General features: G+C 43.3%; 1 protein-coding gene across 1 annotated transcript in view; it reads right to left on the bottom strand.

The window, feature by feature from the left end:
• PHEX (phosphate regulating endopeptidase homolog X-linked) overlaps positions 1-26626 on the bottom strand; it is a 204588-nt gene that overhangs the window by 86825 nt on the left and 91137 nt on the right. Inside the window, exon 12 of the mRNA XM_041740362.1 lies at positions 17858-17959. Within this exon, the coding sequence (XP_041596296.1) occupies positions 17858-17959 (102 nt within the window). The remainder of the gene's footprint in view (positions 1-17857; positions 17960-26626) is intronic.

The raw sequence follows: 26626 nt of genomic DNA, 5'->3' as shown, positions 1-26626 counted from the left end.
AGGACCTCGTGAGACCCTCAATAAAGAGACAGAAAACATAAAAAAAGAACCAATCAGAGATTAATTCAGTAACTAAAATAAAAAATATACTAGACAGGGGCACCTGGGTGGGTCAGTTGGTTAAATGTCTGCCTTTGGCTCAGGTCATGATCCCAGAGTCCTGGGACAGAGTCCTGCATTGGGCTCCCTGCTCCATGGGGAGCCTACTTCTCCCTCTCCCTTTGCTGTTCCCCTGGCTTGTGTTCTGTCAAATAGGTAAATAAAATCTTTAAAAATATATATACTAGATGGAATAAATAGTAGACTAGAGGAAGCAGAAGAGCAGATCTATGACCTAGAAGACAAAAAAATGGGAAGCAATCAAGCTGAACAGGAAAGAGAGGAAAAAATAAAACATGAAAAGTACCTTAGGGAAAGCAGCAATACCACGAAGTATAAAAACATTCACATTAGTAGGGATTTCAGAAGAAGATAAAGGGGGGCAGAAAAATTCATTTGAAGAAATATTACCTGAAAACTTCCCTAATCTGAGGAAAGAAACAGAAATCCAGATCCAGGAGGCCCAGAGAAATCAACCCATGGAGGTCCACAACAAGACACATAATAATTAAAATGGCAAAAACTAGTGATAAAGAGAATTTTAAAAGCACCAAGAGGGGTGCCTGGGTGGCATAGTTGGTTGAACATCCAACTTTTGGTTTCAATTCAGGTCATGATCTCAAGGTTGTGAGATTGAGCTCCATGCCAGGCTTCACACTCAGTGCAAAGTCTGCTTGAGATTCACTGTCCCTCTGCCCCTCCTGCTCATGCTCTTTCTCTCTCTAAAATAAACAGATTTAATTAATAAATAAATAAACGCATCAAGAAAAAAGAAAACAGTTACATACAAGACAAACCCAATTAGGCTATCAGTGGATCTTTCAACAGAAATTTTGCAGCCAGAAGTAAGTGGCATGATATGTTCAGAGTGCAAAAAGGAAAGATTCTGTAGTCAAGATCATTCTATCCAGCAAGGTTACCATTCAGAATAGAGGGAAAGATAAAGAGTTTCCCAGATAAATAAAAGTTAAAGGAATTCATGACCACTAAACCAACCTTACAAGAAATCTTAAAGGGGAGTCTTGGAGTGGAAAGGAAAGACCATAAATAAAAGAAAAGTAGGAAACACAAAAGCAGTAAAATTAAATAGATCTATAAACATGGGCAGCCCCGGTGGCTCAGCGGTTTAACGCCGCCTTCAGCACAGGGCGTGATCCTGGAGACCCGGGATCCAGTCCCATGTCGGGCTCCCTGCGTGGAGCCTGCTTCTCCCTCTGCCTGTGTCTCTGCCTCTCTCTCTCTCTCTGTGTGTCTCTGAATGAATAAGTTTTTAAAAATCTTTTAAAAAAAATCTATAAACATAAACAAACATAAAGGAAGTAATCAACAGTAATACAATAATAGAAGGGAACTTTAACACCCTACTTATATCAATGGATAGATCATCCAAACAGAAAATCAACAAGGAAACAGTAGCTTTGAACGACACATTGGACCAGATGGATATAACAGATATATTCAGAATATCCCAAGCCAAAACAGCAGAACACACATTCTTTTCAAGTGCACATGGAACATTCCTCAGAATAGATCACATTTTAGGCCACAAATGAAATGAAAACACAACAGTCCAAAATCTTAGGGATGAAACAAAGGCTATTCTAAGAGGGAAGTTTCTATCAACAGGCTTATCTCAAGAAGCAAAAAAAAATTCAAGTAAACAACCTAACCTTACACCTAAGAAAGCTACTAAAAGGACAAACAAAGCTCAAAACCAGTAGAAGGAAGAAAATAATAAAGATTAGAACAGAAATAAATGAAATATAAACTCAAAAACAACAGAAATAGATCAATGAAACCAGGAGCTGGTTCTTTGAAAAGATCAACAAAATTAATAAGCCATTAGCTAGGGTGCCTGGATGGCTCAGTCAGTTAAGCATCTGCCTTCAGCTCAGGTCATGATCCTGAGGTCCTGGGATTGAGTCCCACATCAGGCTCCCTGCTTCTCCCTCTTCCTCTGCCTGCTGTTCCCCCAACGTGTGCTCACTCTCTTCCCCCACAATATTCTGTTAAATAAATAAATAAAATATTAAAAAAAAAAACAAGCCATTAGCCAGGCTCATAAAAGGGGGTGGGGGGGAGAGAAGAGAGAACTCAGACAATATCAGAAATAAAAAAAGAAAAATAACACCACCAAAAATAGACGAAGGATTATAAAAGAATATTATGAAAAATTGATGCCAACACACTGGACAACCCAGAAGAAATGGATATCCTAGAAACCTATAACCTCCTAAAACTGAATCAGGAAGAAACGTTTTTTTAAAGATTTTATTTATTTATTCATGACAGACACAGAGAGACAGAGAGAGAGAGAGAGAGAGAGAGAGAGAGAGAGGGGCAGAGACACAGGCAGAGGCAGAAGCAAGCTCCATGCACGGAGCCCGACAATGTGGGACTCAATCCCGAGTCTCTAGGATCATACCCCGGGCTGAAGGTGGCGCCAAACCGCTGAGCCATCGGGGCTGCCCGAAACAGAAAATTTGAACAGACCAATTACAAGCAATAAAATTAAAGCAGTAATTTAAAAAGTCCTAACAAATAAAATTCTAGGATCAGAGAGCTTCACAGGCAGATTTTACCCAACATTTAAAGAAGAGTTAATACCTATACTCAAACTATTCCAACAAATAGAAAAGGAAGAAAAGATTCCAAATTCATTCTATGAAGCCAGCTTTACCCTGATACCAAAACCAGACACAAACACTACAAAAAGGGGCACCTGAGTGGTTCAGTCAGTTGAGCATCTGACTCTTGGTCTGGGCTCAGGTCATGATCTCAGGGTTGTGGGATTGAGCCCTGTGTTGGGCTCTGCACTGGGTGTGGATCCTGCTTGGGATTCTCTCTCTCCCTCTACTCCTCCCTCTCTCTAAAAATAAGCAAATTAATAAAAATAATGCAAAAAAAAAAAAGAGAACTACAGGCTATGGTAATCAAAAACAGCATGGTATGGACAAAGAAAAAAAAAACACATAGATTGGTGTAACAGCATAGAGAGCCCAGAAATAAATCCACATTTATATGGTCAATTAATCGTTGACAAAGGAGGCAAGAATATACAATGGGGAAAAGATGGTCTCTTCAACAAATGGTGTTGGGAAATCTGCCTGGACAGCTATATGGAGAAGAATGGTACTGGACTGCTTTCTTACACCATACACAAAAATAACAAACTCAAAATGGAGATGCCTGGGTGGCTCAGTGGTTAAGCATCGGCCTTTGGCTCAGGTTATGATCCCGGGGTCCTGGGATCAAGTCCCACATCAGGCTCCCCACAGGGAGCCTGCTTCTCCCTCTGCCTGTGTCTCTGCCACTCTGTCTCTCTCATGAATAAATAAATAAAATCTTAAAAACTCAACTTAAAAAAAACTCAAAATGGATTAAGGACCTAAACATGAGATCCAAAACCATAAAATTCCTAGAGGAGAGCACAGGCAGTAACCTCTCTGATATTAGCCATAGCAACTTCTTTCTAGATATGTCTCCCGAGGCAAGGGATACAAAAGCAAAAATAAACTACTCAAACGTCAAAATAAAAAGCTTCTGCACAGCAAAGGAAACAATCAACAAAACAAAAGACAACTTACAGAATGGGAGAAGATATTTGCAAACAACATACCTGATAAGGGGTTAGGATCCAAAATCTATAAAGAATTTATACGTCTCAACACCCCAAAAACAAATCATCCAATTAAAAAATGGGCAGAAGACACAGACATTTCTCCAAAGAAGACACCCAGATGGCCAACAGACACATGAAAAGATGCTCAACATCATTGACCATCAGGGAAATGCAAATCAAAACTACAATGAGATATCACCTCACACCTGTCAGAATGGCTAAAATCAACATAAGAAACAATAGGTGTTGGTGAGGATACGGAGAAAAAGGAATCCTGACACACTGCTGGTGGGAATGGAACCAATGGTACATACCATGGAAAACAGTACAGAGGTTCCTCAAGAAATTCAAAATAGGGGCACCTGGGTGACTCAATCAGGTAAGCCACAGACTCCTGCTTTCATGCTTCAGGATTCTCTCTCCCCCTCTGCATCTCCCCGTACCACTCGCCTGTGGTCACTCTCTCTCTCTCTTTCTCTCTCTCCCTGTTCTCAAATAAATAAATCTTTTTAAAAAAATTCTTAAGATAATTACTACAGGTAGGATCCAGTAATTTCCACTACTAGGCATTTACCCAAAGAATACAAAAACACTAATTCAAAGATATATGTACCCCTATGTTTACTGATTATTCACAATAGCCAAATAATGGAAGCAGCCCAAGTGTCCATTGATAGGTGAATGGATAAAAACGAAGTGGTATACACACACACACACACACACACACACAGTAGAATATCATTCAGCCATAAAAAAAGAATGAAGTCTTGCCATTCGCAACAACATGGATAGATCTAGAGAGTATTATACTAAGTGAAATGAGTCAGAGAAAGGCAAATACCATATGATTTCAATCATACATGAAATATAAGAAGCAAAACCAGGAAAAAAAAGACAAACCAAGAAACAGACTTTTAACTGTAGAGGACAAACTGATGGTTACCAGAGAAGGGTGTGTGTGTGAAACAGGTGACAGGGATTAAGGCAGGCACTTGTCATCATGAGCACTGAGTATTGCATGGAAGTGTTGACTCACTATATTGCAAACTTGAAACTAACGCTGTATGTTAACTATACTGGGATTTTTTTTAAGGATTTTATTTATTTATTCATGAGAGACACAGAGAGAGAGAGAGAGAGGCAGAGACACAGGCAGAGGGAGAAGTAGGCTCCATGCAGGGAGCCCGACGTGGGACTCGATCCCAGGTCTCCAGGATCACACCCCAGGATGCAGGTGGCACTAAACCGCTGCGCCACTGGGACTGCCTGGGATTTTTTTTTAAATCTGCTCTGGCACCTTTAGAGATATTAAAGGACGAACTCATTATATAAATCAATAAAGACAGACATTTTTGGTGCCTTCCAGCAGTTTATGTCAGTATAAACTTTGCATCAGCATATTCAAGCTGTGGATAAGAGAAAATCTTTTCTATAGAACAATTCCAGCAGACAGAATGACAGAACTTGAAAATCACTAGTTGCAACACTTAATGAACTCATGTACCTATGCAACATTATCAGTGACCACGAAAATAATTAGGACAGTGGTTTTCAACCCTGGATGCACATTCAAATCTCCTGAGGAACTTTAAAAAATGCTGATACCCCAGGGAGTCTGGCTGCCATTGGCCTGGGGAGCCTTGTCGGCGTCAGGATTTTCTTAAAAGCTTCCTAGGTGATCCTAAGACACAGTGGAGAAAGAAGATCACTGGTGACAGGTTGATGGGTAAGTTAAAATGGAAGAATCAGGCTAACAACACCCAAACCCACTGATCAACCTCCTCAGAGGAAGTGGGGAAGCCCATCATCATGAGCCTCCGCACAGTAGGCTGCAAGAGAAAGCACACAGCAGGGCCCGCCACGTCCTCCTGCCAAAAAAAAATTGAACCTGAATCTCATCAAACCTCTAGATTCAATTAACAGGAAATGTAAAGGACAGAAGAACATGTTAAAAGAAAACACTAGGATATAACCAGCCAAATCAAGATTGCTGAAAACTCTACCAGACAAATGATGCAATTTTTTTAAGAAATAAAACTCCCAGATAAAACAGGAGTGGAAGCTCTTAAAGTTTTTGAAGCCTTGAAAGATGGACCTATTAACTGCAATATGTGCACTCTGGATAGTAATTTGAACCAACTTTTTTTTAAAAAAGAAACATTTTTTAGATAATTACAGAAAACTGCATAAGGACAGGCTACTAATTAGTGAGTTATTGTTTTGTTTTGTTTTGTTTTGTTTTTTTAATTTTTTTTTAAATTTTTTATTTATTTATGATAGGCACACAGTGAGAGAAAGAGGCAGAGACATAGGCAGAGGGAGAAGCAGGCTCCATGCACCGGGAGCCCGACGTGGGATTCGATCCCGGGTCTCCAGGATCGCGCCCTGGGCCAAAGGCAGGCGCTAAACCGCTGCGCCACCCAGGGATCCCTAGTGAGTTATTGTTAATATTGCCGGGTATGTTCACAGTACTGCACTTAGGTAAAAAAAAAAAAATCCTTATCTCTTGGAGATATATAATGAAGTATTTATAGTAAAATGATGTCAGGGATTAGCTTTTGAATTCTCAAGCATCCAAACAGGTGGGGTGGGGGAGTGTATGAAGTCAGAATGACAAACACTGGTGAGAGGCTGGTGGAGGTGGCTGAGGAGGACCTGGGGATTTGTTAGGTACACTTCTGTGCACATCAAAGAATTTAATAAGATGTTTAAAAATTTTTAACAAAGTCAGTGAAAGTCCACTTTGTACCTCCACCCCCAAAGAAAACAATTTAATTGGCATCAGCTTCTCTTTCCCAATTTTAGGACACTGTAATGGCACATCACATTATTTGGTGAAGAGGAAATAAAAAAGCAACTCGAGGGAAAAAAATGAAAATGTCATCTTACTAATACTGAGCATTTGTTCTCTGCCAGTCACTGTACATACCTTACTTATTTAATCCTCCCAAGCACTCTGTGAAAATGATAGTATCTCTGTTCTCATTTCATGGCTGAAGAAACCACGTCCTCAAAAGATGTGCATCTTGTCTATGTGTTTGGTGGAGCCATGATCCTTACCAAGGCCTGCCCAGGGGCCACAGAAGGGCGTTCCAGGCCATGTTAGGTTCTGAGCTTGTAAAAATCAACCAGCCAGCCCTAATTCTTCCCTTACAGGGGTCACTTCCACTCAGTAATCTCTATTTTAGAGTTTTTTTAGTCATAAATAAACATACGATGCTATTTCAAAAGTTCAGAGAAGACACGAAAGACTTCACTATTCAAAATGTTAAAAAAAAAAAGTATATTCCGTTATTCTCTTTCCAAGACTATAAATGAGGAAATGGATTAAAAAGGATGAGAAGATATATGTTACAACATGGGTGAACCTATAAACATTATGTTGAGTAAAAGAAGCCAGACATAAGGGACGCCTGGGTGGCTCAGTGATTGAGCGTCTGCCTTTGGCTCAGGGTGTGATCCTGGAGTTCCGGGATCAAGTCCCACATTGGGCTCCCTACATGGGGCCTGCTTCTCCCTCTGCCTGTGTCTCTGCCTCTCTCTCTGTGCCTCTCCTGAGCAAATAAATAAAATCTTTAAAAAAGAAAAAAAAATAAAGATAAAAAAGGAAGCCAGACATAAGAGGCCACATATTCTATGATTCCATGTATATGAAATATGCAGAATAGGTGAATCTATAGAGAGAAAGCCAAATGATGGTTGCCAGGGCTGGGGGGAAGGCAAGAGTGAGGAGTGACTACTAAAAGGTATGGAGTTTCAATTGAAGACTCAGAAACCTTTTGGGACTAAATAGCAGTGATGGTTGCACAACATTGTGTAAGTACTAACAGCCACTGAACTGTAGACTTTAAAACAGTTAATTTTATGTGAATTTTACTTCAGTTTTAAAAAAAATAAGAAAAAAGTATGAGAAGCTAGGGGAGGAAAGAACTATGAAACAGAAATGATAAAGATTTAAAAGTTGTTTGGAAGACAGACTCAACAGGATTTGAGTGCTTCCAGTTGGCTGGGAGGGAAGATTGAGATTTCTGGTTTGGGAGTCTGAAGAGCTGGCTGTACCCCAGTGAATGATGTAATCTGTACTGAGGATCACACGAGACCTTAGAAAGAATGGGAGCCCAGTGAATGTTCAATTTCATCAGCTTTCTATTTTTTTAAAAGAACACTAGAGGGGCACTTAGGTGGCTCAGTTGGTTAAACATCTGATTTTGGCTCCAGTCGTGATCTCAGGATCCTGGGATCAAGCCCTGTGTCTGCTTCTCCCTTTTCCGTCTACCCCTCACCCGGCTCGTGCATACTCTCTCTCTCTCAACTAAATAAATAATCTTTTAAAAAAATAAAAAAGAACACTAGTAAATCAACGAATCCCTAAACACAATATAACTGGGTTCTATCAAGTCACAGCTAAATAGCTCATGATCTCTGAGCAGGCAAAAAGGAGGAAGTCGATGACAGTTCTACAGAGTTGTTCAAAGCAGAACAACTGGACTAAAAATCTACTGGTTAATGAATTACTTAGTGCCTAACAAAAGACCCACCATTCTCCCTGAATCTGCTCAGTAAATGAATCTAGAAGGAGTCTCCAAAGGATAGGCAAAGACACCAATTCTGCCTCCATTTTGTAAGCATGCTCACTGATAACCGAGAAAAGCAATCAAATCAAAAAGCAGATTACTCAGATAATGAATGATTTAGAGGTGGAGACACTAGTTGACACACTGAGTAACAGACTTGAGATTTTTAACAGTTTTTAAAAAACATTTTATTTATTCATTCATGAGAGACACAGAGAGAGAGAGAGAGAGAGACAGAGACAGAGACACAGGCAGAGGGAGAAGCAGGCTCCATGCAGGGAGCCTGATGTGGGATTCGATCCCGGGACTCCAGGATCACGCCCTGGGCTGAAAGCAGGCGCTAAACCACTGAGCCACCCAGGCGTCCCCTTAACAGTTTTTTTATGATTTTATTTATTTATTTATTCATGAGAGACACAGAGAGAGAGAGAAAGAGAGAGAGAGAGGCAGAGACACAGGCAGAGGGAGAAGCAGGCCCCATGCAGGGAGCCCAATGTGGGACTCGATCGTTCATGAGAGACACACAGAGAGAGAGAAAGAGAGAGAGAGAGGCAGAGACACAGGCAGAGGGAGAAGCAGGCCCCATGCAGGGAGCCCAATGTGGGACTCGATCCCGGGCCCCCAGGATCATGCCCTGGGCCAAAGGCGGCGCTAAACCACTGAGCCACCAGGGCTGCCCCCTTAACAGTTTCTTAAGATCCCTTTCTAAGCAGTTAGTTTGGAATTTAGGGAATGCTTTCCTTATGCACAAAATGTTTATCGTAATAATATCATTAACACCACAACCTAACCATCCAATATGGAGAACTGTTTAAGGAAAAATAGTCATTAATAGTGAAAATTCTATTATAAAGACTATGTAGCAGTAGGAGAAAGGTTTATAATATAAAAGAGAAAAAAGAAATAAAATTCATATATATCTAACGTTATTCAAACCTATGTACAGGGGAAAAGCCCAAGTAATATATCAAGATGTTTGTGGTGGTTGTGTTTGGATGATAGAACTAGCAAGAATTTTTTTCTTTCTACTTTTATGCTTTACTTTCAAAATTGTGAAAGTTTCAAAAATTGTGCTCATACTTTCAATGAGCACAGATTTTTATAATAAAAATAAACATACAGAAGATCCAAATATATGTATATTTTTAAAAGCTGAGCCATGAACCAAAGGTAAATGGATCTAAAAATAAGAATAAATATGAAGTTCTAGGATGAGGGTTTAAAAAAAAAGCCAAGATTAGGACTGGAGCAACAGGGCTTAACAACAGTTCCTGAGGGATAAAAAAAGACCTAGAAATTAACTGACTGAAAATTCGTTATGAGCCAACAGTGACATGGCTGAGAGGAAAAGATAACCATAATATAAACTTCAGATTTTTTAATATAATTTGTATGCAAAACAAAGGCAGTAGTAATATTCCCATTGTGTGATGTGAGTTGGACTACATCTAGAATATTGTGTTCAGCTTTGAACTTGAGCTTTAAAAAAAGACGGTGAAACCTGGACAGTAGCCAGCAGGATGAAGCATCAGAACCACAGTGTGGAGCAGTGATTCCCACACTGGCTGCATGAGAATCACCTTATTAAAATGCAGATTCGTGGGTCCCCTCCCAGAGGTTCTGATTCTACTATGTGGAGTAGGACCAAGAATCTGCATTTCTAGTTACTTCCCAGGTGATGCTGATGCTGGTCTGTGGACCACACTTGCAGAGACCCACTAGCACTGTGGATAAAAGCCCAGAACAGACCACCAAGGACAGAGTCCCAACCCTTCTGCCTACTGGATGTATGACCCTGGGCAAACCTGCTGGCACTCAATGTGCTTCAGTTTCCTAATCTGTAAAAGAAAAAAATGTGACCTGCCTCATACCAGATATTATGGCATTAAAAGTAGTTAATATTTGTAAGGCCTTTAGAACATCCAGCCTAGAATATAATGTTTGTTAATTCATGAGAAACACTAGAGACATTTCATCTGAAATAGAAACACATTCAATATCTTCAGATATTAGATGGCTTCTCCATGGAAGACTCATTCTGCCTACTTCCTGGGACAGACGGAGTCAAGGGTTAGAAATGACCAAGAAGGAGCCTCTGGATCTCTAGCAACAAGGACTTTTCAGCGGGCACAACAGTGGTGGGGCGGATGGCCCGGGGTGGGTTCTGATACTCAGGGCACTGCCTTGTGAGAAATGTGAGAAGGGATTCCTGTAAGGGGTAAAACAACCATTTAATGGATGTTAGCTAGTTCTAGTAACACAGCCTTGGGATAAGGCAATCTTCACCTATGATCACCAATAGTTGTCAAAGTGTTGGCCCAAGACCAACGGTATCATTGAGAACTTCTCAGAAATGCAAATTCTGAGGCCTCACCTCAGAGCTCCAGACTCAGAAATTCTGGGGTGCGACCTGGTGATGTGGGTTTAACAAGCCCTCCAGATGCTGCTGTGCACCTTAAGTGTGAATACCAATCAGCTACAGCATCACACAAAACAATACTTCCATGAGGCTCTAGGATACCAAAATCCGATTAAACTCATTATAATAAGGTATCAGGCATAACAAGGCTTCGATAAATATATGTATCAAACTCCTTACACCAAATATTTGCTTCTGTATTTCAAATATATACACCGAGGGTTACCAGAGGGGAGGTAGGTGGGAAGACGGGTGAAACAGGTGATGAGGATGAAGAGTACATTTATCATGATGAGCGCAGAGCAAGGTATAGATTTGTTGAAACCCTACATTGTACACCTGAAAGTAATGGAACACTGTATGTTAAGTACACTGGAATTAAAGTCAAAAACTTCATAAAAATAATAAAGCAAAATATGTATCACAAAGGTAATGCTGAATTTGTTCAAAACCAGAAAATCCACACTCCACAAAGAAAAGCAGGGTGCTCCCCCATCACCCTCTCAGCAGGGGCTGTTTGCTATTAATTGCCCATCGGGGGATGCAATGAGGAGGAGGGCAGTGTTCTGACATGGAGCACCAGAACACCTAAGGGGTGAGAGGTACCTCAGAGACCGTGGTCCACTGTCAGTGACCTTCCCAACCCAGACAAAAACACAGGGACCCAGATACACACATGGAACCTCACTTTCCATCTCTCTCTCCTCACCAGCCAGTCCCACCCAAAGCCTCTCCCCGGCCACAGGACAGCAGCTTAAAAGAAACAGCTGAACATGGGATCCCTGGGTGGCGCAGTGGTTTGGCGCTTGCCTTTGGCCCAGGGCGCGATCCTGGAGACCCGGGATCGAATCCCACATCAGGCTCCCGGTGCATGGAGCCTGCTTCTCCCTCTGCCTATGTCTCTGCCTCTCTCTCTCTCTCTCTCTCTCTCTGTGACTATCATAAATAAATAAAAATTAAAAAAAAAAAAAGAAACAGCTGAACACACTTAGAGAGATGTTCTCATGCCTCAGGCCTTCTTCTAAGTACTTCCAGTATATTAACTCCTGCATGAACAAGTCTCTGAGGTAGGCACTCATCTCCCCATTTTACAGACATAAAAAGTGAGGGTCAGAGAAGTTAAGTAACTTCCAAAGATCATAAAACCAAAAGGGGCAGACACTGGCTCTGAGCCTGAGCAGTCTTTCTCCACAGTCTGTAGGCCTAACCTCTATACTGCACTTCCTGTTGAGGCCAGTTAGAGAGAGGAGATACAAATATGAAAGCTACTACCTTGGCCAGGATGTGCATGTGAGAGAAATGGAGAAGCATAGGGGCAGAGATATGGAGCCCGAGAACGCCAGCTAGCTCAAGATGGCAGCAGTGTGGGCCCGGGGTCTACAGGGAGTGGGGAGGGACGCTGAGAGATGTCACACACTATTCCGTCAACCCCTGTGTGTCCCTGGGGGAGCACTGGAGTAGAGGCAAGGACCTGGCATTCTTGAGCACATGCAAAGAGCCTTGAATTTGGAACAGGGAAGGGCAGGAGACAGTGTGACAAAAGCCCCTCCCTGTGTTTTCTTCCACAGGATAATTTAAAACAAAAATGTGAAATGAAGCTAGAGTAAAGGTAGCAAGGGAAAGGGAGAGCTGGGTGCAGAGCTGTTGAGGTCTGCAAGGAAGAGCCAGAGGAAGCCCTACCTGCAGGCTATAAGAACATAAGCAGTGACACGAAGTGGGGACAGAGTGGGCAGTACCCAAGTCAAGTGCCCCCATGCGTGGGTTTAGGCTCCGTAAAATCTTCCTCCCCTACAGCGACAGCCAGGAGCACTTTGTCCCTCCATTGCATTAACTAAAATTTCTCCCCATCTGTCCAGCACCCATGTTCCAGCTCTCATCTCCCAGGACAGTGAAAGGCCCTACAGAGAAAGGAAGCCACGAATCATCTTTGAATCTGCAGCTCCTGCCCCAGCACCTGGCACATCACTGGTTCTGGAAACGTTTGTGCAACTGAATTTACTGAAGTAGTACTCACACTGAGATGCAGTGAAACGTGTTGTCACCTTAAGGCCAGTAAGGATGGAAAGAGCACACACCCCAGGCTCTGTGCCCTAGTTGAAGATCCCCAAGAGCAGAACCAGAGACAAGGACTCAAGTACAAGCAGTTCATTTGGCAAGTGAAAGAAGCATCAAACACCAGGAAAGGACTTGGGAAGTAAGCAGAGCAAGGCAGGCTGTCAGTAAAGGGCATCTTCCGGAGCCAGCTGTCCATGTGAGCAAGAGGAGCTTACCCCACTGGGGAAACTCCAGGAGCCCATGGTGAACACAAACTTGAGGGAGGAGGGGGCACACACAGCAATTCCCATCAGTCACTGGGAGTGTTTATTCCCTAGACCACTGGGCCCTCTGTACGAGTACTATTAGCAGGTTCCAGTGAGAAGAGAAAGCTCTTGGGCAATGTGCACGGGCCGGCAGTTGGAAGCCAGACAGATGTGCAGTGAAATGGTCAAAGCAGGCAGTGGGCCTCCCACTAGCACCTCAGAGCTCAACAGGTCTAGGGGGATGTAGGAATTTGCATCTCTAATGCATCTCTCCCCTCTCTACCAGGAAAGACTAAGGTGACTCACCAAAGACAACTTTAGACCCTATCAGCCTGGGGATATCAGCAGAGTAATCTACGTTCCAGACTTCACTAACTAGCCTGTGTCTACCATTAATTTCCCATATATTTACCTTCCTACCATCTGCTGCCCTTGGAAGTCCAAAACCACTTTCCTTTGTCATTTCTCTGCAAATTTTTTGTTCTTTGTTAAAGATGCTATGTAAGCTGAGGTTCTAAGCCACCTCTTTGAGTTACTCATTTTTCTGAGTTCCCTCATGTATGTATGAAATATACACAGTAATAAGCTTCTGGTTGATTTTCTCTTGTTAACCTACCTTTTGTTACAGGGGCCCAGTCAAGTACTTAGAGGGGTAGAAAGAATTATTATTTTTCCTCCCCAAAGAAGACAAAGCCAAAGAGGTGAGATACGCTTTTGTTGGCCCTCTGTAGGAAAACTCTTCCCCCCTTGCTCCTCCCCACCAAGCCTGTGTCTTGGAGTTGCATGCCTGTGCTGATGGAACCATACGGTACATTTCTGGAAATCCTCTGTACCTGCCATGGCCAAGGTTAAGGCCACTCACAGGATCCTGAGGATGCTGCCTTCCTAGCATTTCCACCCAGGTCTTTTTCCCTAGGGATGGCCAGGCAAACCTAGGTCCCAGGAGTAAAGAGCACAAACAAATATTTCAGAAAGCTTTTGGATACAGAACTGAACTCTAGTTGGGGACCAGCCGAATTCAGGAAGCTGCTTCTCCTGATCTGACACAGAGCTCGCCAGCAGAATCTCTGCTCCTGCCACTAGGGCAGCCAAAAGCAGTGCTGCATCACTTCCTGCCAGGCCTCAGAATCACTATGTAGTGACCTTGAGATTCTCCTACTCTGTTCTGAAAAAGGCAAATCTTCCAGAAGACACCCCCCAAAATAATTTCCATCACCTTACACTCATCCCACATCTATGATAACTGAAAAAATAACAGGCTTCCTGTCCTTTGCTGCTAGTTTACAGTAAAAGCATATGCTTGCAGGAAACAGAATCCTAAACAAAAATTGGTGTTTATTTCACGATACTAAATTTCCAGTTGAAACCTATACCATCAGTTTCACAACACTAAAGCACTCGTGACCCCTTAAGAGATGAGAGGAGCAAGACAGGGAGACTGAGATAACAAATTTACCCTTCCCAGGAGCAGAGGCATCCTCGTTTATCTTTTACAGTAATCACGCCTAGTGAAGAACACAACAAAGTCACATCCCCACACTTCCATCTTGAAACCAGGGGTCACTGCCACACAACTCAAGGTGCTAGGCCTCAAGCCGCAGCAGGTATCTGGACCCTCCACACTCAGGAGGCCCGGCACTAGGGAACACTTAGGTCAACACCCAATACAGGAGGTACTGGCATTTGTTGCAGTCCAGAACTTCATGGTTAGGCAAAGAATAGCCTCTCTCCCTCGCAAATCAGAACATTTTTCCAGCTTTCCCAATGGGTTGCCAAGTGACTCAGCACTGGCCCAGTGTGGGCACTATTATTGATGAGAAATCTTCCGCCTGGGTGATATACTGCATACAACACATGCCCAAAGAACAGTGCCAAGTCATACCAGGAAGTGCAGGCAAATTATTCACCTCCACTTCGAACGTAGGCAAATCCTGTCTTAATGCAGAGGCTACTCTGTATCAAAAAGACAAAGCTCTAAGATCGTCAGAGATTTCCATCTAAGATTCAAGGAATTAGTAGACAGAACCTCTCCTTTCTTGTTGACTATTAAAAGGCAATCAAATTGAGGACAGCAGAGAAAAAGGGCAAGAAAAAAAAATAATTTTTCAAAAACCACCCCAGAGCAGAAAGCTGCATAAATGCCTTCGGCTTCCTACATGTTGTCTTTGTGAGTCTACGAGCTCCGCCCAGAGGTCATTTCCAGAACTACATGTTCATTTAACTTGAAAAACAGAAAATCTGCATCTTCTGGGGGCCAGAGCCTGACATGCCTTGGGAAAGTGCTGAAAACTCTCAGACAACATCCCCTCCTTCTTGCCTTTTAATAAAGGAATGTCCCTGAACTCTGAAATACAGGATTTACTCAGAGAGCCTGGTGAGATCCAGAGGAAAATTTCCTTTGATATTTCTATCTGTCAAGGAACAAGTTGAGTTCCTGGCAGGTTGAACTCAGCTCAAAGAAAGCAGAGTGTTCAAAGAGTACTTTTAGAAGAAAAAGTGACAGCTCTCATTGAAATAAAATATAAGACTGGAGAGCAACTCAGGGGGCAAACAGGAACATGTCTAATATTAGAAGAACTGAGAATAATGTGCCTTCAAGAAAGACCCATGGGCCACTTGCCTGGAAGACCCAACTGTAAGGTGCCCACTCCTTGATGCAACTCAGAAGATCTCCCCCTAAGATAACCAGTCATACCTCCCAAAGAACTGACTGCAGTCTCCAGAACAGTCCTCTGGTATCTACCCATTCATCACAGGCACACAACCCTCATCACTCCACCCCATCCTCCACACGGGTGACTCTCAGGCCACGAGGGGTCAGGCTAGGATAAAGAGTCCCTAGCGTTCGGAGTTCTCAACTGCCCAGTGCAAGACAAATTCTGTTCGAGATATCACAAGCTAGCCCAGCAAATAAATGAAGCCTTCAAAAAACAACAATATGTTAGTGCCAAAAGTTTCATCTACCATCTGGAGAGCTTCTCATCACAGCCCGCGTGCTCCTGCCTTCATCAGCTTGCGCCTTACATGACTTAAGACAGCTCTGACAGATTCTCGAGGGGAAAAAATCCAACTTACCCTTTGTCTTCTAACACCTGCCACCCCCGGCCACCCAAGTTCTTTCTCCACTGCAAACAGTGAACAGCCTTTTCATGTCTATTGACAAAAATATCTACAACAATGTTTATCCATTTCAGGAGTATCAAAGCTCTAGAAAACACCCTTGCCAAACCTCTGCACATTCTCATTTCAATAAGGCTAAGCATTCCCAGAATGTTGCCCTCTGTTTTTTTGTTTGTTTAATAGACTTTATTTTTCCGAGCAGTCGTAGGTTCACAGCAAAATTGAAAAGCAAACACAGAGATTTCCCATAAAACCCCTGACCCCACACATGCATAGCCTCTCCCATTAACAACCTCCCCCATCAGAGTGGTACCTTAGTTCTAATCAATGAACCTGCATTGATACATCACGACCACCCCAAATTCAGTTTATATTAGGATTTACTCTTGGTGCTACACATTCTATGGGTCTGGACAAATGTAGGACAACATGAATCCACCATTATAGTACCATACAGAGTAGTTTCACTGTCCTATCTTCTCCCTCTTGACCATAGGGCAAAAAGATCTGTACTCAGCATGACTCAGTAGGACTCTAAGCAGTGTTCCCCAGGCCCATAGAGCAATAAAAACTGACTAAAGTCACAAATGTTCCAACTGCACCCTCAATCCACTGAATCAGACCTTGCAGGGGAGGGGCCCAAAGAGCTGTTGAGCATTTAGGCAGCCCAGGGGATTACTACCATCAGCAAGGTTTTAAAATACCTCTCTAAAGAAGAAATGTTCCGGGGCACCTGGGTAGCTCAGCAGTTGAGCATCTGTCTTGGGCTCAGGGCGTGATCCCAGGGTCCTGGGATCGAGTCCCACATTGGGCTCCCTGCAGGGAGCCTGCTTCTCCCTCTACCTATGTCTCTGCCTTTCTCTGTGTGTCTCTCATGAATGAATGAATGGATAAATAAACAAAGAAAGAAAGAAGAAGAAGAAATGCTCCTAGTTCAGAGTCTCCCAAATGCAGAGCAGCGTCCATGAAGAATGTGGGAGGTATTCCCCACCCACTTGAGCTCCAGCTCCACCTGAATACCTAGAGTTCAAGATGGGTCTGATTCTTGGTTTTGAAGCAGCATGGCTGCTAATACCTCTCTCACGTAGTCCTTCATCTTGTCGCATAGTACCAGAAAATGTGACAAGGCCCACCAAGCATCCACTTCTATTAGGAAACATTTTCGTATTCCTACACCCTGGTCTACTACTGGTCTGCAGTTTATAAGCACGCCGTTTGGATCATTAGAGCAAGATGACCAGTTAGGAAGTAGACCTGCTTGGCTGTGGGCAAGGCTCTTCCCGAGGACATTTGCACATGTCGTGCCCAGAGGGGAAGGACACACAGCCAGTTTGGGTTTCTCTTCTTCGTGCCTTGAGGGCTCTCCTGCCAGCTGCTCCCCCGGGCTCCCCACTGCTATGCATTCTCCCATAGCCAATGAGGCCCCATGGCAAAATTCGCTGGGCAGCTGGCCATGTGGCTCTTAGAAACAGCAATTAAGAGAGGAGGAAAGGCTGAATCACAAGGTGCTAGAAATGCAGTTCAAGAAAGAAGAAAGTCGGATCTTCTTTGCTCTTACCTCCTGGTGATGAAATCTGTATGTTCACACCGAAACAGCCACCTGACTCTGGGGCCATTAGGAGTCAAGAGCTCAGTCAATATAAAAATCAAGTACACAATATTAAGCATGAAAATCCATTAAACCAAAGTCACATATATATTTTTAATCAGAAAGAACCCTTACCTTCTCTTTGGCTTTCCTTTTTGTCCCTGCATCCATCCACTCATTTTCTTTCTCCAGCATGTCAATAAAGGCCCAACGAATACCCTCAATCAATTCTTCCATCTACAAGGAAATACCCAAAGAGACAGGTCAAAACCAAGAAGCTTCAGACAACGTTTTCTGGGCCATGAGAAACAGTTCAGTACCAAACATGTTGGCAAACAGGTTCCTTTCAGCTTGACTCCAAGCTCTGGCAACATTTCTTTTCCCCCGGAAGATGCCTTCCCACCCCCACCCCCCACCACTAGAAGATAACTAATCATTCCTTCGCAGACAACGGTTTGATGGTCCAGTTGTAAAAAGATTATGTGGAGAAAGGAAGTCATCACAGGTCATGACAACCTAAGACCTGGCTCCTAAATTAAGCCATCCTTATCAAGGGGGCAACTAATTTCAATAGTTAATAAGGATCTGAGAGAGACACGCAAAAGCACGGGCTGTGTGCTTCAGGCGGGTGTTACAGAAGCAAGTGAGCGAACAGCTGAAGGAGACACTGTTAACAGGGAGACAGACAGGGAGAGCCAGCACCCCAGGAGACCCTCCCCCAGTATAATTCAGACTCCTGTCAGGACCCTAGCTTTTCCCAAAATGAGTGCCAGCGGTCAGACCAAATGCTTGGCCGTTCTCTGTAATCCTCCTTCTCTCCTCTCTACTCCCTTGCAGCTTAGAAAAGTCTTAGGTTATTTCAAATCTAAAATGGTAGGTCTGGGGACGCCCGGGTGGCTCAGCGGTTGAGCGCCTGTTTTCGGCCCAGGGCCTGATCCTGGAGACCAGGGATCGAGTCCTGCATTGGGCTCCCTGCATGGAGCCTGCTTCTCCCTCGGCCTGTGTCTCTGCCTCTCTCTCTCTCTGTCTTTCATGAATGAATAAATGAAATCTTTAAAAGATAAATAAATTAAAATAAGATGGTAGGTCTGAAGGGGGCTACTACAGCAAAGCTGACTCCTGAGAGACCTGTGCCAGTGTTTTGACAGTAAGATCACACACCCACACTGATGCTGTTTGCCCTGGCTTTTCTTCCAGTGTTTATGGGTCAGCAGAGAGAACTAGGGGAAGAGAGATGCTGACGCCTGCCTTCAGAGGCCCACACAGAGCAGTGTGGGAGGTCTTGCCCATTTATGGGTACAACCCCCCCCCCACCAAATTCCATTCTCTTGCAGAGATGCCTTCATTTTCTTGGTAGGACACTTAAGAAGAATAAATACTAGGTTTGGCACCAGGATTAAATTTTTCACTTAGGATTAAGGGGTTGTAAATCCATTTTTAGCATTAATTCTAGAAGGAAAGTTTAGACGTCTCCTTGGTTCTATAATGAATTGTCGGCACAGAGCTTGAAATAATTTTTTTCTGTTTAATAGGTTTTCAGCTATGTTTTCAGTTCAATAACAGTTGTAAGAGAACCAGAACTGTAAATCAGTGGGCTGGGTTCCATCATATGTAAATAAGAACAAACAGCAGATGGAAGGGGGTGGGGGGAACTTCACAGCTATTTTTTCCCAACTAAGTAAAAACATTAAGGGAAATCTCAACTTGGGATTGGGGCATGGCTGAAAACATGCAGTAAACGAAGAGGCATGGTCCTCTAAAACAATAAAGTCAGTGGTTGTCAACCTTGTCTACACACTGAGATCTCTGAGGGCGGAGAGTCAGGCTGCTCCTGTCGCTGCTGCAGGATGCAGCCTGGGCTGGGAGTCCCAAAAGCCCCCCGGGTGAGTCTACTGCGCAGCCAGGGCGGAGCCGCAGTGGTCTGGGAGGGGGAGGGCACCTATTTTACAGATAAAGAAAATAAGAGTCAAGACAGTCCATGATCTGTTCCAACCACAGAGCTAAGTGACAGCTGTGATCTCAGAACTTGTAGGATCAACAGAGGTGTGCCTCGTAAACAAGGGAAATGCCAGGCAAGTAAAAGGGAATCAACAGAGAGATGCAGAAGTCGCAATTTCAAACAGAAAACCCACACAAGGAGGATGTTAAAATGACAAGAAATTCTCAGCGACTAGATTTTTATGCCTGTTCAGCCACCAGCACCCCTAAATTTTTATGACTTCATCACACGGCAACACATGTCAGTCTGCCTGTCATCTTCACATAAAAGATGAAACAATATCTTCCCAAGCTAATGAGGGAGGGGACAATCAGGGTGGGGAAAAAGTGGGCAAATTAATTTGAGATGGACTCAGTAACCAAATCAATGGAACCAGGGTCAGATTCCTCCCCAGGCTTCCAGTATGGGCAGCGAGGGGAATGCTACTGCTATTTTCTAAGACTGGGGATGCTGGAAGAGAAAGAGGGCTGGGGATAAAAGCCACACCTCAGTGGGATGAAGGGTGCATGGGAACTGGAAACAGTGAGTGTGGACAACTCGGTCAAGGACTTTGTCTAGCATCAGAGGGCAAGAATTCCTGGCCCCTTTGAGAGTCCTCCTAGCTGGACTAAGAATCAAACTGACATGAGACAGGTTAATAGGGGAAAATCAAATTGAATAGCGTATGTATGGGAAATCCCCACAGATGTGGAAATTCCAAAGGTTGGCCAGATGAGGTCTGCATGTCATTCTAAACTAAGGACAAAGGGGTAGGGCGCCTAGGACTTCAGGAATGCACTTCACCGAGCAGTAAGAAGAGCAGGTGTTTGGTAATTAGATGTCTGTCCCGTGGGTCACTCAAATAAAACTTATCTCTGCTAATAACGCTTACTGTGGGAAAGACTCCCAATTTAGATTCTTCATTGTGGGGAAGGGACAGGCAAAAGTTTCTCTCAAGCCCTTCAGCTCAGAATAATCTTAATGCCAAAGCAGCCCATCTTGGGGTAGCCTGCCCTCTGCTCCTACACCATGAAAGACAGAAAGCAAAGACAAGGCAGAGGGAGATGTAGGGTTAAGAGAGAAGACTGAGGGTTTGGGGTTTGGGTCGCCATGTGTATGTTTGTCACTGTTGCTGCTGTTGCCGCTTCTGTTGTTGTGGCTGTTGACCATGTAAGAGATGTGACTGTGTCTAAGTATCACTGGGAACTCAACAATAAGAGAACCAAAGTGATTTTAAAAACGAGCCAAGGACCTTGACAGTCACCTTCCTAAAGAGAATTTACACATGGCAAGCATAAGAAAAGATGCTTCCCATGAGAGGTCATCAGAATAATGCAAACTGAAGCAATGAGATACCGCTACCCACCCATTAGAAGGGCCCAAATCCACAACACTGCCACCACTGAATGCTGCTGGCAAGGCTGTGGAGCAACAGAAGTCTTCTTCAGTGCTGGTGGGAATGCAAAATAGCAGAGCCACTTTGGAAAGCCATGTGGTGGTTTCTTACAAAATTAAACATAATCTTACCACGGGATCCAGCAACCGTGCTCTTTGGGATTTGCCCAAAAGTCAGGAACAGATACCAGCACAAAAACCTGCACAAGGATGTTTACAGAAACTATTCATAATTGCCAATCTTGGAAGACCCTGCGAAGATGTGCTTCAGTCAGTGACTGGATAAACAAACAAACTGGTACTTCCAGACAATGGAGTATTATTCAGCCCTGAAGAGAAATGAGCTAGCAGGCCATGACAAGACATGAAGGAGCCTTAAGTACATATCACTACGTGAAAGAAGCCAATCTGAAAAGGCTACATTCGGTGTATTTCCAACACTATGACATGGTGGAAAAGGCAAAACTATGGAGACAGTAAGAGGACCAGGGGTGGCCAGGGGTGTAGAGAGAGCAATGAATAGGTAAAGCACAGAGGATTTTTAAGGCAGTGAAACTACTCTGTATGATAGCATAAGGATGGATACAGGTCACTATGGTTTTTTTCCAAACCCACAGAACGTATAACACCAGGAGTGAACCCTAAGGTAAACTATGGACTTTGAGTGATATGTGTCAATGTAGGTTCATCATCAAAAAAAAAAAAAAAAATACGTACTATTCTGAAAAGCAATGTTGATAATGGGGGAGATTCCATATGTGTGAGGTCAGGGGATATATGAGAAATGTTTTCCTCTCAATTTTGCTATAATCATAAAACTGCTGTAAAACAAATCTTTTTAAAAATCTAAAAGAAAAAATATTGAAAAAAAGGATTCAGTGAAGATTAAGAGGTTGAAAATACAGGGGTTGGGCTCTAACAAGGCAAAGGGGACAGGATCCAGAGAATATCTAGAAGGATACAACTTAGACAGGAGGCAGGTCTATGAGAGAAGGGTAAAATGATGGACAGGAATACAGAAGAATCTTTCAATTAGATGGTGGAAGGTTGAGGGCTTAGCACAATGGTGTGTCTTTTTTCCATGAAATAAGAGCAATATCTTCTGCTAAAAGGGAGGTTTCTCTTAAAAAATTCAGTTTCTTGGGATCCCTGGGTGGCGCAGCGGTTTGGCGCCTGCCTTTGGCCCAGGGCGCGATCCTGGAGACCCGGGATCGAATCCCACATCGGGCTCCCGGTGCATGGAGCCTGCTTCTCCCTCTGCCTGTGTCTCTGCCTCTCTCTCTCTCTCTCTCTCTCTCTCTCTATCATAAATAAATAAAAATTAAAAAAAAAGAATTTTAAAAAAAATTCAGTTTCTTCACATACGGCTATATGCATCCTGGCGACATGAACCTACTGGTAGGAAGAGAGGTATTTACACATGAGAACAAGGAGGGCAACGAAAGGTTTGCTCTCAGTACCCTAGCCAACATGTGGTGATAACAGGAAGCACCTAAAGAATACCTAAAAAGCTCAACACGTCCCAAGGAAAATGCTTGGAGTAAGGAGTGTGAAAATTAACCACCTGCTTTCATTGTGGTTTAAAATAAATGATCTAATCAAATAGAACAAAATAAGCACTACCCAAGCCAAAAAGATCTTTGGCAGATACATGTTTTGGAATTTTAGGACTTCCATGGAGAATCTTAAGATCATGCCACTCCTCTTTGCTTTAGGGCACTTTTATGAAGTATGTACCTATTATTAAAATGAGGCTGGGGCGCCTGAGTGGCTCTTGGTGTCCAACTCTTGGTTTCTGCTCAGGTCATGATCTCTGGGTTGTGACATCAAGTCCTGCGTCAGGCTCCACACCCAGCTGGGAGTCTGCTTCAGATTCTCTCTCCACCCCCGCCCCTCCCCCCACCTCTCTATCCCCCTCCCTCTCTTAAATACATACATACATACATACATACATACATACATACATAAAATGAGGCTGAGTGCTTCCAGATACCGCTCTCTAGGCAGCATGGCTTTGTAGGTCCCCCCCCCCCCGCCATCCCTAGGCATTACAATGGCTCTTGAAGTCACCAACATTTTCAACATTTTGCATAGATGCTTAAGGCTCTCGGTCTCTACCCTGCTGACTGGCATTTCAAATGGACATCTCTTAAGACAGGGCCAGGGCCAAAGACAGGTTGCCCTAAAATGTGCCACTTTAGCATACTGATTATTTTAAATAAAAGTCACAAAAGAGACAGCCTCTTCCATCCCCCTGAAAGCAGGAAGTAAATCTCCCCTGCAAAAGGTGCCACCCCTGTCCCAGGGGGTAGAGACATCCTTACCACCGGAGATGGGAAGGTTAGAGCTGAGAAGGCTGTGTCAACAGCTCATGTTACTTTTTACTAATTTACTACCCCAGCCCAAATTCTGTCTAGCATTTCTGACTACTGAAGCTCCCAAAGTTAAGTTTCCTTTGTCCTGTCAATTCCTCGCGGATTTACTGTCTATCTATGATTATAAAAACTGCCTGGTCACTCCTTTACATCTCCGTTTCCTTAGAGGGTGACGGTGCCCATGTAATAAAACTTTGGTTTCTTCTCCTGTTAATCTGACTCATGTAAATTTAATTCTCAGTCCAGCTAAAAGACCTTGAAGGACAGAGGAAGAATTCTTCCCTCGTTTCAAGTGCAAAAAGCTTTCTGCCTATTGCCAGGACACAGAATGACATAGTTGACGCAGGTGGCTTCCTTCCTCAGCTTCCTTTCGCTCTCCCCACTCATCTCTCCCAGCACCACCTCAGTCTTTCATAAATCCCTACCTTGGTAACTCAGCCTCTCTATGGCCCCTTCACAGATGTCAAAACCCAAGCCATCACTCCTCTCTCAGCCCCCCTGTGAGCCTCCTCTGGCTTCAGTTCTCATCCTCTCAGGTGCCAACCCCGCCCCCGCCCCGGGGCCCCCTGGCAGGTTCTGCTTGCTTTCTTTTTTGCAGACTGTACAGATTTATTGTGTGACATTTTCTGTGAAACAGGGCTGAGCCACCCCAGCAGAGTTCAAGAACAAGTGAAATCTTTTATGGTGATTAATGTCATTGGTTGTCACGTCAATGCAAATAAAAGAAATAATGAGCTTAGCATGTTGGAACTAGGAAATCACTGAACACTTCTGATTTTTATCTTTAGACTTCTCTGCAGTATCACATAATAACATCACCTTCAGTTAAGCCATGTTCCCTGAGGCACAAAAGCCTGCTAGAATTTCAAAATAAGGAAAAGAGAGTATTTCTTCACCAAACCTTGACCTAATGCCCCCACTAGCCAACCTGTAACATTAATAGAAATCACTTAAGGTGGAAGTCCTAAGTTGAAGTTTTCCATAGAAAATAGTTTTTAGAGACAAAAATAAAAGTATGTAAAATTAACTCAAGTGTTTTTATGGTAAAATATGCCATATTGAGCATGAGGGCCCTCCAGGCAAAGCAGTATTTTCCTAAGTATCTATTTATTTCGAATCTCAGGGATCCACACTGAAAATATAGTTCATTTGGGGCACCTGGGTGGCTCAGTCGGTTAAGCATCCGACTCTTGATTTCACCTGAGGTCATGATTTCAGGGTAGTAAGATTGAGCCTGTACCAGGCCCCATACTCAGAGGGGAGTCTACTTGGGATTCTTTCTCTCCTTCTCCCTCTGCCCCTCCCTCAGTGCTCACTCTCCTTCTCTTTCTCTCTCTAAAATAAATTACTTAAGTAAATCTTTAAAAAAGAAAAGAAAAGAAAATACAGTTCATTCAGTTGGTCTACAGGCAGCTGTTAGTTCTTTTCCTCAACCACTGCTATTTAAAAGTGGTTCCCCTTTTCAGGCTTTGCAATCCAGGATTTTGCCCATAGTTTTCTATATGAGACACTGGAGAGTCACACATGCATATGCATGCACCTGCTGCCCCTCCATGGAAGGTTTTGTTTTTTTAACAAGAGACTTCTACCTTTGGAAATTTTAGGTTGTCTCACCTACTTCTCTTTTGACCTCTGCTTACCATTTTCCCCATTGCATGTACATAGGAACGCTGTGTTTTATATAAATGAATCAAGATTGTTCTAGTAATGCATTTGAAGGAACGTATGCCACTATTGCTCCAAGGAGTCGGTCCATCCCATTGTCAGTTACAGTTTCCTTCAAAGCTCTGTCTCTAGCAATAAAAAAAACCTTGTATGGCCAACTCAGATCCTTCCTCACATCCATGAACCCAAAACTTTAAACCCATACTTTCAGTCCCTTCTCAGACTTCCTGTTAGGCTTATGACTAGAATACAGGTGTGTGTTTAATTGTCATTTACATATATTTGGTCTCCACAACAAAATCCCTAAGCTTGAAAATAGGAATCACAATTTAGATCAAATGAGGTGATGAATATGTAAATGTAGGGGCCACTGGCAAGCCACCGAAATGGGCCAGTTTAGCATAAATATTATTTTAAGTCAAAAACAATCAAAACCAGAGACACTTGGGTGGCTCAATGGTTGAGCATCTGCCTTCAGCTCAGGGCATGATCCCAGGGTCTCAGGATCGAGTCCTGCATCAGGCTCCCTGAAGAGCTTGCCTTGCCTCTTTTTCTGCCTATGTTTCTGCCTCTCTCTCTCTGTGTCTCTCATGAATACATAAATAAAATCTTTTTTTAAAAAAATCAAAACCCAACAGACTCAGGAAAAGCTCTTTACTTCCCCTTCAACTGCCTGCTTATACCAAGAAGATAGCTTTTCAGAGATGCCTCTTTCCTAAAAAACCTAACTGCGTAATAAGGCAACCTACGTCTCCCAAACATCTGCTCTACCTTTGTGTTAATAGTCTTTGTCCCCTTTGTGTCCTCAGACTACACCCTCTCCTGAGCTCAGATAAGCCTCCTGGTGCTTCAATGTCTTCTGTATTTCATGGCTGTGTGGATTCCCCATATAGACAAAACTAAACTTGACTTTCTCCTGTTAATCGCTTTTATGTCAAGTGGATTCTTGGTCCAGCTAGAAGGATCATGAAGGGGAAAGGAAATTCTTCCTCCCCGATGGCGGGTGTAGTCAGCAAGACAACAACTTGCAAGACACAACTCATGCCAGACACAGTTGCAGCAGAGAGATCCTTGGGACATCAGACAAACAGCTGGCAGAAGGCAAGATTTCTTACCATGTCAGTCTCCTATAATCTCTCTTTGTGGAATCTGATGGAGCAAGAATGCGGAGAGGCCTTCTTCTCTCTTTCTAAATTTAGATTAGCAGGAAAAAATATTTGTGGAGCTATTTATTTGGGCTTAGAAACTCACTGGTTAAATTTGGTAGAGTACTCTTTGGTTTCTGATCCATTTCCTCCCACATATAAGTCTTTGTTTTCCTCTGTGTCTTTGTGTCATTTTTCACACAAACTTCGCCATGGGTTAATGTGCACATGAGGCAAAGGCTATTGCTAAGGGACATTTTGGAGGACGAAGCCATAAAACTGGTGGACACAGGTGCAGCACTTAAAAGCTGTTAGAGTGCTCTCTACCTAACTCAGAAGTTGGTCA

The sequence above is a fragment of the Vulpes lagopus genome, chromosome X (assembly GCF_018345385.1).
Source record: "Vulpes lagopus strain Blue_001 chromosome X, ASM1834538v1, whole genome shotgun sequence".
Lineage (NCBI taxonomy): Eukaryota > Metazoa > Chordata > Mammalia > Carnivora > Canidae > Vulpes > Vulpes lagopus.
This window is presented reverse-complemented; position numbering and strand designations above follow the sequence as displayed.